At 40.3% G+C, this 16723-nt stretch overlaps 1 protein-coding gene across 2 annotated transcripts in view; it reads left to right on the plus strand.

The window, feature by feature from the left end:
* Mecom (MDS1 and EVI1 complex locus) overlaps positions 1–16723 on the plus strand; it is a 558857-nt gene that overhangs the window by 516852 nt on the left and 25282 nt on the right. The window contains exons 6-9 of one of the 2 annotated variants that reach the window (XM_038348277.1): positions 5322–5469; positions 6835–6988; positions 11583–12939; positions 15218–15305. In XM_038348277.1, coding sequence (XP_038204205.1) covers positions 5322–5469; positions 6835–6988; positions 11583–12939; positions 15218–15305 — 1747 coding nt within the window. Of the gene's footprint in view, positions 1–5321; positions 5470–6831; positions 6989–11582; positions 12940–15217; positions 15306–16723 lie in introns of both variants that reach the window. The other variant, XM_038348278.1, reaches the window with a different exon arrangement.

Here is a 16723-nt window from a genome sequence, read left to right on the forward strand (position 1 = left end):
TAGTGAACTTGGGTCTTTTTTTTGCCAAACAGAATTATTCCTTCCATCCCTTTCTCTTTTTGTCCTCTTCCTTTCTTCTTAAACCTAGGATTCCATCCAGAACCTTGGCTATATTAGACAAGTGCTCTACCATTGAGCACACCTCTAGCCTATAGATGCTGTAATTTAAGTTGGGTTATTGTAAACTGAAGGCTTAACTCTATGGGGACAATGAGGACTTTGAGAGAAAAATACATGAGGGAAAAATAGGTAGTGATACACCAAGAATAATAAAAATACCTCTAAGTCATTTAAATGACTAAAAAATCTAGACCTCGGGCTCATTTTAAAATATACTTTTTGATAGAGCCATGTAGCTCAAGGATTTAATTCAAATTCATCATCAAATCGCACATCTATGACAGGACAAGAATACGTTCAGTTTCCTGGTGTAGGGTTTTTCTAAAGGGAAGAATAGCACTGTAGGAATCTAAATGAAGCAATGCTTTAATATTTACTTTAAGAAAATGAAAATCAGATTTCAATAGCATATTTGAATTTAATTTAAGATTTTTTTTCATTTTACTGAAGGAAGCAACAACATTGGAGCCTCCCCTTAAAAGACTGTGTTGATAATTATGCTACAAAATGCAATTTTATGTTCAGAGATACTAATAGGTTTTCTTTTTGCATATTTCTACCTAATAGCTTTTGCTTTTGGTTCACAAAGGATTTTAATAAATGCATTCATCATTTTTTCAATCTGGAAATGATCTTTGGAATACACAGTTAGACTTTCAAGTGAGCACATCCCACCATGTTTCCATGGGATGGCTGTGCATCAAATGGCCTTTTGCAAGAGTGTGTCTGAGTAGGCTCTCGACACAGCTCTCATCCCATCTAGCCTTTTCTTGTCCAGTCTGTCCTTACTGGCTCCCTTCCCTATTTCTCTTTCCCTCCTCTTACTGCCATGCATTCTTTCCCCCGATTCAGTCTGTGTGAGGAAAGGATTTCATGCAAACATCATTCTGTTTAGGTAGGAATGACTAACAGACAACGAAGTGTAACCACTTCTCAATGGCTCTCCTCAAAGATACTGAATCAAAGAGATACATCTCTAGCTTCAAGTACAAGTTAGTTCATTACTAATGAGAAAAGAAAATGGGAAATAAGAGAGATTCCCTAACACCTTTCAAATTCACTCTATAAATATAAATCTTCAGAGAATAAATCAATAAGTTAAATACATATATGGTTAGTAAATTATAAATTTATAGTGAAAAAAACATTCAGTGTCTCTTAAATATAATAATTCCCCAATATTATAAAAAATAAAACCAGTAGATGCCAGGGAGAAGAGAAAATATTCATACAAAGAAATTCTATCTCTGGATCAGAAATGAAGCATTTTACTTTGGTGTTTTAAAAGAGAAGAACAGTTCTCTCTCTCTCTCTCTCTCTCTCTCTCTCTCTCTCTCTCTCTCTCCCTCTCTCTGTCTCTCTCTCTCTTTTAAAGAGAAGAACTGTGCAAAAATTGGAATTTTCACTTCCTTTGGAAAGTAGATAGCAAGTGTTCTTAGAGGAACCTTCTAGAACCTTCTGGAAGCCTGGCCAGATGCAAAGAGCATATTATCATGCACTTGGGTACCATTTCACCAATGTTGTAGGTGGTCATGAATTTACATACTGTAGCCCTGCCACAAATGTACATTTTCTGGATATTTCCCACTTCATAATGCTGCCATTACTGCTAATCTTGTCGACAGAAGAGATGGCCTTCTTTAACATGACATTTCTTCTTTCTGCACATACCATCTAAAATATTTAAAATTCTTGTGTGTGTGTGTGTGTGTGTGTGTGTGTGTGTGTGTGTGTGTGTGTGTGTTAGTCCTGGCATCTTAACACACTGAGCCATATTTTTGTCCCTAAAATCTTTGAAACTAATCCAGATATGGGGAGGGGACTAGAACATGAGATGCTGACCAAAGCTCCTTCCACTATTATTAATTTGTATGAAAAGTAGAGAAGTCTGATGGCTGACAGCAAGGCTTCTACGTTTATGGAAACAATGCACTTTCTGCTTTTTGGGAACTTGTTTCCATTTCTCCTACTGGGTGTGCATGTGAGGGCTATGAGGGTGTGTGGGGGAAGTGTTCATGTGCACATGTATGTGCAGTTATATGAACATTATATGCACATGCATAAGGAGGACAGAGGAAACCTTGGCTATCATTCTCTGGAGGTTGTCTACCTTTCTTTTCTTTTTAATTTTGAGGCAGGGTTTCTCTTTGGCCTGAAACTAACTGAGTAGGCTAGGCCAGCTGGTGCCAGAGAGCCCACCCTAGGGATCTTCTTTTCTTGGATTTCAGATGTGTGCCACCGTGTCAGCCTGTTTATGTTGGGATGCTAGGAAAAGAACTTTGTTCTCCATGCTTTCATATCACTGACTGAGTTATCTAAATGGTCCATGCCCCCTTTGATCAGTGTATTTGGCAGTGATAACACCATGGGACAATAATGTGTCTATGCTACACGAGAGAAGGAAGAAGGGAAGAAGGCAAGGCTCCCTTGCTTTGTCATCCCCCGAGGAGTGCTATGTGCTCACAACATTCTCTCGTAACTAGACCACAACCTTGTAATTAGGAGTCTCAGGACACATGGCAGTCTTCTGCCTCTGGGAGGCAGGGATCAGGATTTCTGTTACACATACCGGAATTTGTAGCAGAAATGGCTTGCCCTCCTTGTTTATGGAAGATAGCACACTCCCAGTCACTGCAGTGGTTTGTAAGAATGGCAGCTCATGATCATTGCTGTTACTGAGGTCTGTCCTCCCCCATCTATTAGCTTTCAACATCTTTTGCAAACAACGGATGGCATAGTGTAGGTAAAGATGGGGTCTCCCTTTCAGCTCCATGTCCCTGTTCCCAGCAGGTACTTTGCTTTCAGTGAGGCATCAGCACTGTGGGTGAGCAGCAACGTTTGCTACAGGACTGGCTCACGGGCCTCAGAGTGAGTCCATGTGCCAGAATGAATAAGAAAGAAGCTATAGAGGAAAATGAACGTGGGAAAAGCATTTTCAGTTTATGAAGATATGAGAGTCAGGGCTTTATTCACAAACCAGTCTCACTCATAACTGCTGAGGAGTGTATTCTTAGTGCAGCTCTTAGTTAATATTCAAATACAGAATCCTGATCTCACAGAAAAAAATGAGACAGAAAATTAAACACTCGTTCTTGGCAGTGTTAATAGATTGTTATTGTGGAATGCTTCAAATAGGCACAAATCAGAAAGGACGGTGAATTTATGTTCAGCTTCCAGAATCATGACAGAAGACCAGTTCCTTTTTGTCTTTCTTCTCTACCTATTTTGGAGTGTTTGAAACAAATTTTGGATAACATATTTTTTCTTAAGAAAAAATATATAGACAGGATGTTTTAAAGTTAAGACTTTTGAAACACTGTTTTGGTAGTGCACTTTAAAAATACTAAGCTGATGTTATAATTCTGATAGAGCTCTTAGGATTATTATGAACAGAAGGTCTGTGTATGCTGTTATTGACAGAATTATGTCTACTTTAATCTAGTAAGTGTTCCTCTTGTCAGAGTCTCCAAGTGTTCCTCTTGTCAGAGTCTCCCTCTCAGACAATCTCTCTCCTGCTGTTTTTCTCAGTCCATTTTTTTCCTTGCAGTTCTGCTGTTTATATGTCCTTGGTGGTGCCTAACATTTTTCTTCTTTCCTTCCATCGTCTATAAAGACATCACTACATCCTAGACCTGGCCTGGGCTTTGGATTTATTGCTTTAACTGCTTGCATCATTGATATTATCATTTATTTATACCAGGAAGCATAAAGCAGATTACCTGGATTCATTAACTAACTAGTGAATTATAAGGATTAATTAATTCTGTGTACTCCTACTCCAGATTGTCTATTTTGCCACCCTAAAACAGAGTTGACATCACAGGGAAAACCTGAGATGTATGTGTGCTTTCTCTGTTAACTCCTAGTTTTCACACCAATCATACTGTTAGGATGACTGGCAAGGTTTTGTTTATATAGTTTGAATATCCTTTTTGTTAAAAGACTCACTGCTGCTGGGCAGTGGTGGTGCACATCTTTAATCCCAGCGCTCGGGAGGCAGAGGCAGGCAGAGCTCTGTGAGTTTGAGACCAGCCTGGTCTACAGAATGAATTCCAGGACAGCCAAGGCTATTACACAGAGAAACCCTGTCTCAGAAAAAAAAAAAGACTCGCTGTTATTGGTGCTTAATTTGGACCATTTTTGGACAATGTGCATCTTTTCAAATTGGCATCCTAATATCTTTTGAGATCACTTGCCACTTTCTTGCTCCTTTTAATAACAAACTGTTCAGAGCCTAGTTTGTGTGCTGTATCGGAATGGACATAGGCTGACTCCGGGAGCTCCTTCTCTATGTGAGCGCGTATGCTAGTATTCCACAGACAGTGTGGCCAGTGAACAGAAATGTTGCAGGTGTCTGCTAACTGCAGATATGATGGTTTTTCAATTTATTTGTGCAGAGTCATGTACCAAATTAGAAAACAAGGCCAAAATCTTAAGAAACCAAAACATTCTAAACTTTAAAATGTAGACAGACTATCTTGTAAGAAACTTCTCATCATGTTTTTCTCTCATTAGCAGCCAATACGATCTTTACTTAAATTCTGTATGCTTTCCCTTATAGCTTGTGATTTATCTATCTATACTCAATCTTCTGTCTGTCTATCTGTCTGTCTGTCTGTCTGTCTGTCTATTTTCTGTTTTTCATCCTCATCATTGCAGCCACCACTTTTATCATCGTCACATCTGTTATCCCCTTGCCTCCCCATGTATCAATCCACGCACGCACACACCTGTATCAGGGCCACAATAGGAAGTTACTTTCAGTTCTCTCTTCTATATGACTAGAAATATAAACGCTTTCTTATCTAGAGGTTGCATATATTCAAGAGAATATGTACCTCATGTCCTTAAGCATTTTATTAATATGTTTTATATTTGAATAAAGTAGATAGTACCAATCAATTTTGCTATTAAGGTTATGTCAGAAATCTATAATAGATAGACAATTTTCTATCATATTCCTAAATTCAGGCCATCCTTGATAGGTGTGTCAGATTTATTCCTATAGGGCTCGATCTGGTGGGAAATACAGTCTAGGAGCTATAACACATGCTTCTGTCCATCTCTTCTCTCCTTCTCGCTTCAGTTTTTTTTCCCTCTCAATTCTTGCCTTGCCAATTGAATGAGTAATAAAGGATAATTCTGTTTGTGAATGTTTTCCTTGTCCCTGCCTCCCACTAAATCAATTATTCTCTTCACAGCTTGGAGAAGCACATGTTGTCACATACCGAGGAGAGAGAATACAAGTGTGATCAATGTCCCAAGGCGTTTAACTGGAAGTCCAACTTAATTCGCCACCAGATGTCACATGACAGTGGAAAGCACTATGAATGTGAAAACTGTGCCAAGGTACAGTGAATTTGTAGGCTACACACCTCTCCCTGCTGTCCTCTCTCTCCATCCATCACTTGCTATGCTATATAGAAAAGGCCTTGAGATGGGGAACTATAAATACCTTCAGCAAAGCCGAGTGAGTGTTCTGTATTGGAAGGCGTTGGCAGAACACACAGAAACACTTAGTGGGTCCCCTGTCATGGAGGAAGTGGGACTTAATGGTGAGCTCCCGAACTGCGTGTGAGACGTCCCTGGTAAATTCATGGTCCCGCTACTGACTTGCCCGTGTGAGGTTGGTTTGTAGCCTCATGGGAAATAAAAATTATATCCAACGGGAATTACTTATTTCTTTTAATAGCGGCTTGTGATGAAGGCCACATAACCCTTCTGAACATTTATTCAGAAAGAGTGGGAGACTCCAAACATTCAGGCTTGTCCGTCTAATCCTTCTTGGAAATCATAACTTGGTTCTCACCAAGCAGTGCAGGGCTCTTAGCCGTCAGTGCTACCTAGCACGCAGGTGAAATGGCAGTGTCCCATTGGGCACAGAGCGAGCTACAGCAACGGTCGTCCACAACTCCCATGTTCTTGTACTTTACAGTGAGCACAGAGATGCCCTGGAATGGTCGCTTTCTATTGCTGTCGCTTTTTGTGGCAGTGGAAACTGGAACATTTGAATTAGTCTTCAAGGATATTTTATTTCTGGATGCATTACTGGGTTTTTATCTTTTTTTTTTTTTTTGGTTTTTTTCGAGACAGGGTTTCTCTGTAGTTTCTAGAGCCTGTCCTGGAACTAGCTCTTGTAGACCAGGCTGGCCTCGAACTCAGAGATCCGCCTGCCTCTGCCTCCCGAGTGCTGGGATTAAAGGTGTGTGCCACCACCGTCCGGCTGGGTTTTTATCTTTTAGTTAGTGAAATGTCCAAAGTAAAAGCTGCAGATTTCTGGAAACATGCAGAAGAAACATTATGTTGGAGTTTAACTTCTTAGGGAAATTATTTAAATAAATTTGGTGTACTTTCATCAAAATCTTCCAAATTTTGTGTGTGTGTGTGTGTGTGTGTGTGTGTGTGTGTGATGTGTCTTTATTTTAAAATGTAATTTTAATGATGGTCTGGACGAGGCCTTGCTTGACCCTGGCCTGACAATCCATTCATGTGGTCCAGTAGCCAACACTGATGGATACCCTGTTACAAACGCAGAGAACTGAATAATTCCTGGTTTCTTCCTTAGAGGAGTTCCTTGCACTTTGGAAATACAGTTTTCTTTTGGTCTTAGGCCAAAGCAAGACAAAGAAAATTTCTTCTTGGGCTCTTGCTGGTCTTCTTTCTTGTGTCCATGAGTGAAGTTTCTGGATTAATCAGGTACTCATTTCCTAGCAGGTTTTCACGGACCCTAGCAACCTTCAGCGACACATTCGGTCTCAACATGTTGGTGCCCGGGCACATGCCTGCCCGGAGTGCGGTAAAACATTTGCCACGTCGTCAGGCCTCAAGCAACACAAACACATCCACAGCAGTGTGAAGCCCTTCATCTGTAAGTCTCTAAATGCCCCGGCTTCTCCGCATCTGTCTCTCCTTCAAAAGGCTCTGTGCTCTGAAGCATGGCTGTGCACGGCCATGGTGGGTGGGAGGAGGTTGCCCTCCTAGCCTTTTTTGGGTCCAAAGTAGGAGGGTTATTTTATATTATAAGGAATTATTGTATAAGCAGATCCAAAACATTTCGCGTATAATCATTGGGGTGTTTTTTTTCTATAGATGGAATCAGTATCAGGTAAAGAAAAGAGAAGTCATTAAATAATGAAAGGAGAGCCTTCCTAGGTAGTAGGATTTAGTCAAGATGATCATGTTTATCTCACATTGTAAATGTTCATGGCTTGGTAAAACAGCCAATAACGGATATCACTAAGTGATTAAAAACCCGGTCTGGACCTCAAGGAGCTGGAAGAAGCCGGGCAGACAAGAAGACTTATGTTTGCTGTATGTGTGCTGGAGTGTGTGTGGAGGGGTAGAGGCTGTAGTGTGTGTGTGGAGGGTTAGGTGCTGGAGTGTGTGTGTGTGTGTTAAGGGGTAGATGCTGGAGTGTGTGTGGAGAGGTAGATGCTAGAGTGTGTATGAGTGGAGGGGTAGATGCTGGAATGTGTGTGCAGAGGGGTAGATGAAGGATTGTATGTGGAGAGCAGATAAAATGCTCTTCAATCCTCCTCTTCCTTCTGCTTCCATTGCAGACTGGTAGTTCTGGGACACTTGAAAAAGCAGAGTCTTTTCTCTTTAATGCTGGACAGGCTCTTTCCTCCAACCACTGCCCTCAAGCAGATATACACGGTGCATGCTTTCAGGGAACATCCCTCTGCCCACCTACTTGGCACACCCCTGGACCAAGCACTTAAGTAGCACACTTCAAGAAACAGAAAACTCAGCTCATTTTCTTTTGCTCATCCTTGTGGGTCTGTTTTTTGGTTATGCAGCAATAATTCCAATAATTCAGAAGGTAAACCTTTTGTTTTCGATTTATCTAGTCAACAGCCCTGGAGCTCTTTGTTCCTTTGCCCTGGTAGGTGTGTAAGTACAGGGAAGAAGTGAGCTGTGCTACCAACTTCTAAACTGATTTTGGATCCAGAGATGGGTGGGATTCCTTGAATCATTACCAGCACCTGGCAACATCTGTGGCTTTCTGCTTTGGGAACTGCATGGGAACCAGTTTTATCCCCCTTTGGTTTGTTTGTTTATTTATTTATTTTGACAAGCACTAGTGGATTGGAGTAGGTATCCGCGGCTCTAGTACAGAATCTATTGGCAAAATACCTAATTCTCAGTGCCAACGTGGAGTTGCCAGAGACTAACCGTCCTGTTCTTTGCCTTGACACAGCCTTCTTTTGTGCTTCCAAGTGCCAAAAGTTCTCGTCTTTCCTTTTCCAGTGTACAAGAGAGTCCTGTTTTGCTTAGCTGTTCTGTTCCCTGGGCGGAGCGAAGACAACCAGCAGATAAACAAAGGGTGCCCTGAGCTCCCTGGGGAAGCACTGTTAGAACATGGGAAATTATGTAGACAATAGGAATTAGAGGTTTGAGAGAGAGAGAGAGAGAGAGAGAGAGAGAGAGAGAGAGAGAGAGAGAGAGAGAGAGAGAGAGAGAGAGAGAGAAAGTATTCATTGTCAAGGCCATAATTCGTACAAGCCCGCTTGGAAGTGCTATGGGCATACTATATTAGTTAATTTATTTCAGACTCATTAGAAATAAATGTGGTAAGTTTTATGTTTTGGTGAGAAGAGCAGAATAAATCACAAGGAACTCTGATCTCCTACTTCGTACTTATCTCTTTTTGAAGACAAAAGTCAGAAAGCATCAACTCCACCGTTCAGTACGTTTGTCTGTGCTATGAACCATGCTAAAGTCAACTGTTCCGTTTTCCAGTTTGAGAGATTGTCCTTTCTTATTCAGGCCGCATCCAATACTTCACTTGAATACATTCTCAGCAATTATTGGTAAATTTAAGTAACAGATGACTTTCTTCAAATATCAAATCTGACAGCGAACCATGGAGTAATTACAAATAATAGCCATGCAATTTCAGAACAAAGGGTTTAAGCATAGGAGTTGCCATGAGGCTGAAAGGGTGGAGGTTCACCTATGACTGCTATCTGGTTCTTCCTCAAAGGCCACACACCATGATCTGCCCCCAGTAGTGTATTTATGACAACTGTCTCTTATTACAGTGAGCACAGGGTCCCTAGCGCTAAGGCAATTACTCATCGCCTGCACAGCAATCGCCAGCCTTCCTAAATAGAAACCACATGCTCTAATAGGCAGAATATATTCAAAATACCTCTTCATTTGTTTAAGAAGGAGAAAGACGCCATGTTAACTGGAGGCCAAGTCCTTGTTGCTGAGAAAAATTGCAGTTGCGGGTAGACTTTAACATCAGTTGAACCATTGACCTGGAGCCTGGTTATTGATGTCTCCATCCGCGTCTTCAAGGGTGATAAACAAAGCTCCTGACTAAGGAAACACCCAGATTCTATGTTAAGAGATCGCAACAGACTCTGCTCACCCTGTAAAAACGTTCCAGACAGACAAATCAACTACATCTTATGTGATTCCAACATAGACACTGGGAATTTTCTTAAAGTCATCCTGCTGTAGAAAAGAAGATGACCTAGCAACATTTTATTTATAAAACATTGCAACTCCTATCTTTACAGTTGGTTAATGACCCATTAAGACATTTTCTCATAGTACCTTAGTGCCCAAAGGATAGATTACTGATTATTTTAAAGTGTATTTTTACAATTCCAACTATATATAAGTATATATATTTATGAAACTTATATATAACATATATATATATATATATTTTGCTTGACCGCATTCTATAAAATAATATATCTATAATTTCTTGGAATTATCCATAACTGAATCATAATCATACAATTATGTGGAAGTCTGCCCCCCCCAGGTGATTTTATTTAATGTATTAGGTAGTATAAATAGTACATGTGTGGATTGAGCCTGTTTAAATGCTGTTAGAACAGACTGGACAATGTACTCTGGTAGGAATCTGAAAAGCGATCACCCCATCTTCTTTTCTTACTAAATCCTTGTGACAGTCTCTGCAGTGTGGCCAAGGCTCTGTCCTGATTAGCGATGTGTGGCAATCCTGTTTAGTCTCCATCAGCAGAAAACAGGAACACAATCGCCTAGCACTTCCTGTTTGGGGGTGGGGGGACAAAGCTCCAGTGAGTTTTGCTTGACTGAGTTCTATAAAATCCCCTTTGCATGAACTGTTCTAAAAATCATCATTGCTTCGCGTCACATGTTGGACTCAGCCATTCGGCACCCACGGTCAGCTATCACTTGAAAGCAGCGTCTGTCAAATTTTGTGTTTATTTTCTTGAAATCAATTTGTTTCAACAATTACCAGCCAAGTATATCATATTTCCACATATATAAAACATGCAGAGAGGCATTAAATTAAGCTCACACATAAAGTAACTCATCAACAGCAAAGTTTTTTTTTAAAAAAAGCTATGATGCTTAGCAATTTGATATTATAATCCTGCAAGATTCAAATTGAACAAAGTCTTACTTAAAAGGCTGAAGGGTTACAAAGTTCGGCCTTAAAATATACTTAGAAACATTGGCACATCTGTGAGGGGGGACGTGCTACTTTATTGACAGATTCATGGTGAAGGGGGCTAGTGTAGGATCACACGGGCTGCTGGGTTCTTTAGGATCAGCGTTTTCACGGCCCTCCCCTTGGCTTCCCAAACTTGGCCATAACACGCAGAAGTCAAACCCTGAGATAACCAAGGAAGATACAGCCACAAGTGAGCATGTTTCCCAAGGATGGGGGTTTCATGTGCAGGAAGGCTAGCGCAACCACTGGTGTGAGGGGAAGTCAGAGGACGTGCTCATAGTTCATGGGAACCAGCAATGCAGGATGGGCTACATTCAATTTAGTTTCCTTTGCAGGCTTAAAATAGAGCCATTGTAAATTATGTCAGTCTTTCTCGAATCATGAAAATGATTGTTAAAAAGGTCTCCCAATACACAATGTGCATTGTTGTGTGGCTTTGATGTGTGAATGATGGGAGTACACGATACAATCCTAATGAACCGGGGGGGGGGGGGCACAGCCTTTCCCACACGAAGAGATGATAAAGGCGAAGTGTGTGGATGAGGGGAAGGCTGTCTACCATCCTGATGCCTCCACGGCAGGCTGCTTAAAGTGCTCTGAGGTTTTCATGCCTAATCTATCTTTAATTTTTTCAGATCCTACTAGTGTTAGTAATCAGGTGGAAGACGCAATGCATTCTGGATTGTGACTTTCCCATAAATATTTAAGCACACAAATATTATGCAAAATATTGTGCATTGGGGATGGAAACCATTTGCGTTCTCCGTGTGAAGTATTTGTGCTGCTTTGCAGACGTTTGTCAATGAAATGCCTTGCTTTGGAATCTAGTAAAAACGGAAAGTATTTCATGTTCAAAGCGTCCAGACTGGACTCCCAGCTCCTATTCCTAGCTTTCCTAATTGTAACCATTCTGGGTAAAGCACTTGTGATAGATACTTGCTGACTTGAGAAGCAATTGTCATAAAGCCTGAGACTCTTTCTTGTTGTTTGCACGCAGGTGAGGTCTGCCATAAATCCTATACTCAGTTTTCAAACCTTTGTCGTCATAAGCGCATGCACGCTGATTGCAGAACCCAAATCAAGTGCAAAGATTGTGGACAAATGTTCAGCACTACGTCTTCCTTAAACAAACACAGGAGGTTTTGTGAGGGCAAGAACCATTTTGCGGCAGGTGGATTTTTTGGCCAAGGCATTTCACTTCCTGGAACCCCAGCTATGGATAAAACGTCCATGGTTAATATGAGTCATGCCAACCCGGGCCTGGCTGACTACTTTGGCACCAATAGGCATCCTGCTGGTCTTACCTTTCCAACAGCTCCTGGATTTTCCTTTAGCTTTCCTGGTCTGTTTCCTTCAGGCTTGTACCACAGGCCTCCTCTGATACCCGCTAGTCCTCCTGTTAAAGGACTCTCAAGTACTGAACAGTCAAACAAATGCCAAAGTCCCCTCTTGACACATCCTCAGATACTGCCAGCTACACAGGATATTTTGAAGGCACTGTCTAAACACCCACCTGTAGGGGACAATAAGCCAGAGGAACTGCTGCCCGAGAGGTCCTCTGAAGAGAGGCCCCTTGAGAAAATCAGTGACCAGTCAGAGAGTAGTGACCTTGATGATGTCAGTACACCGAGTGGCAGTGACCTGGAGACAACCTCGGGCTCTGATCTGGAAAGTGACCTTGAAAGTGATAAAGAGAAATGTAAAGAAAATGGTAAAATGTTCAAAGACAAAGTAAGCCCTCTGCAGAATCTGGCGTCCATAAATAATAAGAAAGAATACAGCAATCATTCCGTTTTCTCAGCATCTGTAGAGGAGCAAACCGCGGTGTCAGGAGCTGTGAATGATTCTATAAAGGCTATTGCGTCTATTGCTGAAAAATACTTTGGTTCCACAGGACTGGTGGGGCTGCAAGACAAAAAAGTCGGAGCGTTACCTTACCCTTCCGTGTTTCCCCTCCCGTTTTTTCCAGCATTCTCTCAATCAATGTACCCATTTCCTGATAGAGACTTGAGGTCGTTACCTTTGAAAATGGAACCCCAGTCACCAAGTGAAGTAAAGAAACTGCAGAAGGGAAGCTCTGAGTCCCCTTTTGACCTCACCACTAAGCAAAAGGATGAGAAGCCCTTGACTTCAATCCCCTCGAAGCTTCCAGCAACACCTGCCACAAGCCAAGACCAACCCCTGGATCTAAGTATGGGCAGTAGGAGTAGAGCAGGTGGGACAAAGTTGACTGAACCTCGCAAAAACCATGTATTTGGGGAAAAGAAAGGAAGCAATATGGAAACAAGATCGACTTCAGATGGCTCCTTGCAGCATGCGAGACCTACTCCCTTCTTCATGGACCCCATTTATAGGTAAGGATGATGAGAGAGAATGCTGGAAAAATACCATATGTATGAAACAGATTGTACACTTTGTCAGTATTTCCTCTTCCGGATCACTTGTTGTTAATATTGTGGTTATCAGTAGTAGGTGAGGCTTAATCTTGAGAAATCAAATTTTATTCAGAAGTTGAGAGGTTAAGTGTAGACTTATTTTTGGATTTCTCTGAAATTGAGGCTTTGGAATAGGACCACAGAAAATTTTTTTTATTTTGACAATAAACTTATTTTTAAACGTTTTTGGGGAGTGAAAAATATGAGAAAGTCATCTTTAAAGCAAACTGTCAAGTGGCAGAAGAACGAGGCTCCCAAAGGATTAGCACAGATACGCATGGGCATGAAAATGGGCTGCTTATTTAGAAGAACACGAGACCTAGAACAGCCAGAGTCTCCTCTTTGGTAACTCACTGATATGTCTAAGGATATGCTACTCATATTCTCCTTCTAAGGAAATCTCTTAGAATCCAGAGTAAGTGAAATATTAATCCCCATATGGCTTTGTATACAGAATGAGTAAGTTGCTTAAAATACGTTTCTATTCAATCTCATCATTATCCAGTTTCCTTCAATATATGAATTCTATAGGTAAAGCATTTATGTTTAATAAGATGTGTTTTGGTGGCATACTGTAACAATCACCATTAAAAATGATTTGGTTTTTGAATATTAATTTTCTTTAACCATTATATTTATTACACCTTTTACATATTATGAGAATTTTTAATTTACTTCCTAATTAAAATTTTAAATATTACCAAGACTTTGTGGAACATGTGGAATTTTTATTGAACTTATTTAAGATAGGATTATTTTCATATTGTACCCAATATTTCTGAATTAAGAGATATGGTGAGATTCTTCCATTCAGTAATATTGATGGATGTCCTCAGTGCTAGAACTGAGAGTCCTTATCAGTCAATGCCTTCTACCCACGTTATCTAAAGTGTTTGGAGAGCTTGCTAGTGTATGAAAGGCTATTCCCATTTCAACAAGAGAAAGAGAACACAATACAAAGGACATGCTAACACATATTCAGGAGACTGAGGTAGGAGGATCATAAGTTGGAGGCCGGCTGGAGGCTCTGTAACAAGATCATATCTGAGGACAAAGAAAATAGTCTAAGATGTCCTTGTGCTCCAAATGTCATATTTCAGAACTGAGAAATATATTGTGTCACCATCTGTGACCATCCTCAGCCCCGTTTGCTGTTTCCAAGCCCAAGACTCCAAACCTTCATTTTATAGAAGATAAAGTTCTTATCAAAAGCTCTAAACCCTAATTACTGCCAGTCTTGGATGAAGCTCAGTTTTGCAGCCCCCAGATATTTTACCCAGAAATTGACCTCTTAATGTCTATTTTAATAAGTACAATAATGCATGTAAAACATAGGAGAAATAAAGTTTTTTGAGCTCATAGCTATTCTGTTTCAATAGCATTTTGTTTTGTTTTGTTCTTTACACAAGTGGCCCAGAATGGGCCTCAAACTCACCATGTTGCCAAAGATGAACTTTAGCTCCTAAGCCCTTCTTCCATTTCCCGAGTGTGCACTATCTCTGGCTTTTAGTAATAGTTCAAAAGTGTACTTACTTAAAAGTGTTTAAAAGATAATTGCCAATGGCTGGTAAAAATTAGTCCATCTTACTTCACCTCCTGTGTACCTAACAGCAGATAGGATGTAGAGCATGTTTAAAGTTCATCCTTTTCTCTAAACTTTGAAGGACAGAGAGGTGAAGAATTTGCCTATTTATATGCCCATCTCACACATATGTCATATATATATATATAAAACTGAGCATATCTTGAATATCAATAGCTAACTTGGAAGTTCGCTTTTTCCCAAAAGGCAGATTTAAGAGAACCGGACTGGATATTCGGAGATGTAATTTTTTTGGTACAAAATGGCTTAAATTAAATTGCCCTACTTCCCCCCAACCATCTCCAATTCTTCAGACTTTCTTGCCACATCTGAAATGGAAAAGTCCTAAGGTTGTAGAGAGGCCTGTAACCCAGCAACTCTGCAGGTTTCAAACTCCTTTGCCGCCGGAGTCACCGAGTAGGGTTTTTCTGTTGTAAAGAGTCTTTCTCCCCTTAAACAAGTAGAAGTGCCTGATGTATATCCTTCCCCAGTGGAGGTCTTCTTGCCAATCCCAAAGGAAGCTTCCATTGGCTTTGCTGTGATGAATGACAGGGACTGGGCCGTGATTGACAAGCAAGACTGATTCACCTCCCCAATCTAATTTTAACCTTTCAGAGTAGAGAAAAGAAAGCTCACCGACCCACTTGAAGCTTTGAAAGAAAAATACTTGAGACCTTCTCCGGGGTTCTTATTTCACCCACAAGTAAGTACTTTGGATTTGAGATTTCAAGCTTGTAAACTAACTTGTTGATCCCGAAAAGCAGGTGCACTGGAATGAAAGAAACTGTGAGAACACTAGGATTTCCTATGACGTTGCTGTGGAAGAACACAGGAAATTCTAGCGGGACTAAAACCCAGGCTTTTGAAAGAAAAAGCTTTCGGTATATGTGTAAAAATAACATAGTTGGGGTGTTAAATTATTATGTGCATTAACTGCTTATTGAGCTAAAGTGCACGTTGGAGTGAGTAGAACTCAGCTGAGGAAATAAATACTGAAGCTATCTTTTGTGTTTAAAGTTTCCTGACACAAAGATATGGATCATACTGCATCGTGTCCCAGCCTCTTGAAGGCCACTCTTGTCCTTTTAGTGCTTAGATAAAAACAGGAAGTGACTCTACCTGACGAGTTGTTACCATAGAGGGTGAAGGAATTTATCTCGACACCACTGGGCATTCCAGTGAAGGTCTGTAATTGCACAAGAATTCACCACAATACACAGTGCTATTTACTGAATGGGGCCAGGCCCATTTATCAAAATACATACAGTTTCTCCTTGCAAAGGGGCCGCTGAACAGCGCGATCTCGCTGCTTCCTCTCTGCGTTGCCACCAGTTTAATTATGTTTCCCCAAACTGGTTTACACATCAACCCACAGCTAGAGAACTGTGGAAAGTGCAACCATAATGTTTGGAATCTGGTTTTCTTTTTAAAATCATTTTGTTTTGTTTTGTGTTTAAATGATACAAGCTCTGATTTTTTAATGATGCCAAAGATTTTATGGAAATGCTTGAGGATTTCGTAAATAAGTTTGTTCTGTTCTAGTGTGTCCAAACCACAAACAATAGTCCTCTAATTAAACTTGGGAAAATCTCCTCAATTTCTGTAGTAGATCTATTAGTTTTTCTTGGGCTAGGAATCTTAGCTGGTGTCTGGTCCTCATGTTTTCGATTGTCTTCTTTAATACCAAACGAGAGTATGAGAGCAAAGACACAAACATCTGTTTTAGTTATAAATAGGTATTTTTGTTTGCTTTAAATTGTCACTCTAATCCAAATTGAAAAAAAATATGCTTAGTTATCAAAACTTTCTGAAACATTCCAGCATGGACTTTTATTTAGGAAGAATGAGGACTAATACTGTTTACCTAACCCTACATGGAAAAGACCCAAGTACTGAGGTGGTAAATGTTTAGCGGTGAATATCTGATATTTATACTGACCTAGATGACACTTGCAAGGGTTCATGGGATAAGAAACCTAAATACAATATGCTCCATGTTTCAGATAGTGTATTAAAAATGAAACTCTCTGATACTTTATCTTCTAATTATAAATAAAGCATATGTGACACTATATTATTATATGCTTTTAACAGTACTGTTCAAATTGCTTGCATATTTTA

The sequence above is a fragment of the Arvicola amphibius genome, chromosome 11, assembly GCF_903992535.2.
Source record: "Arvicola amphibius chromosome 11, mArvAmp1.2, whole genome shotgun sequence".
NCBI lineage: Eukaryota > Metazoa > Chordata > Mammalia > Rodentia > Cricetidae > Arvicola > Arvicola amphibius.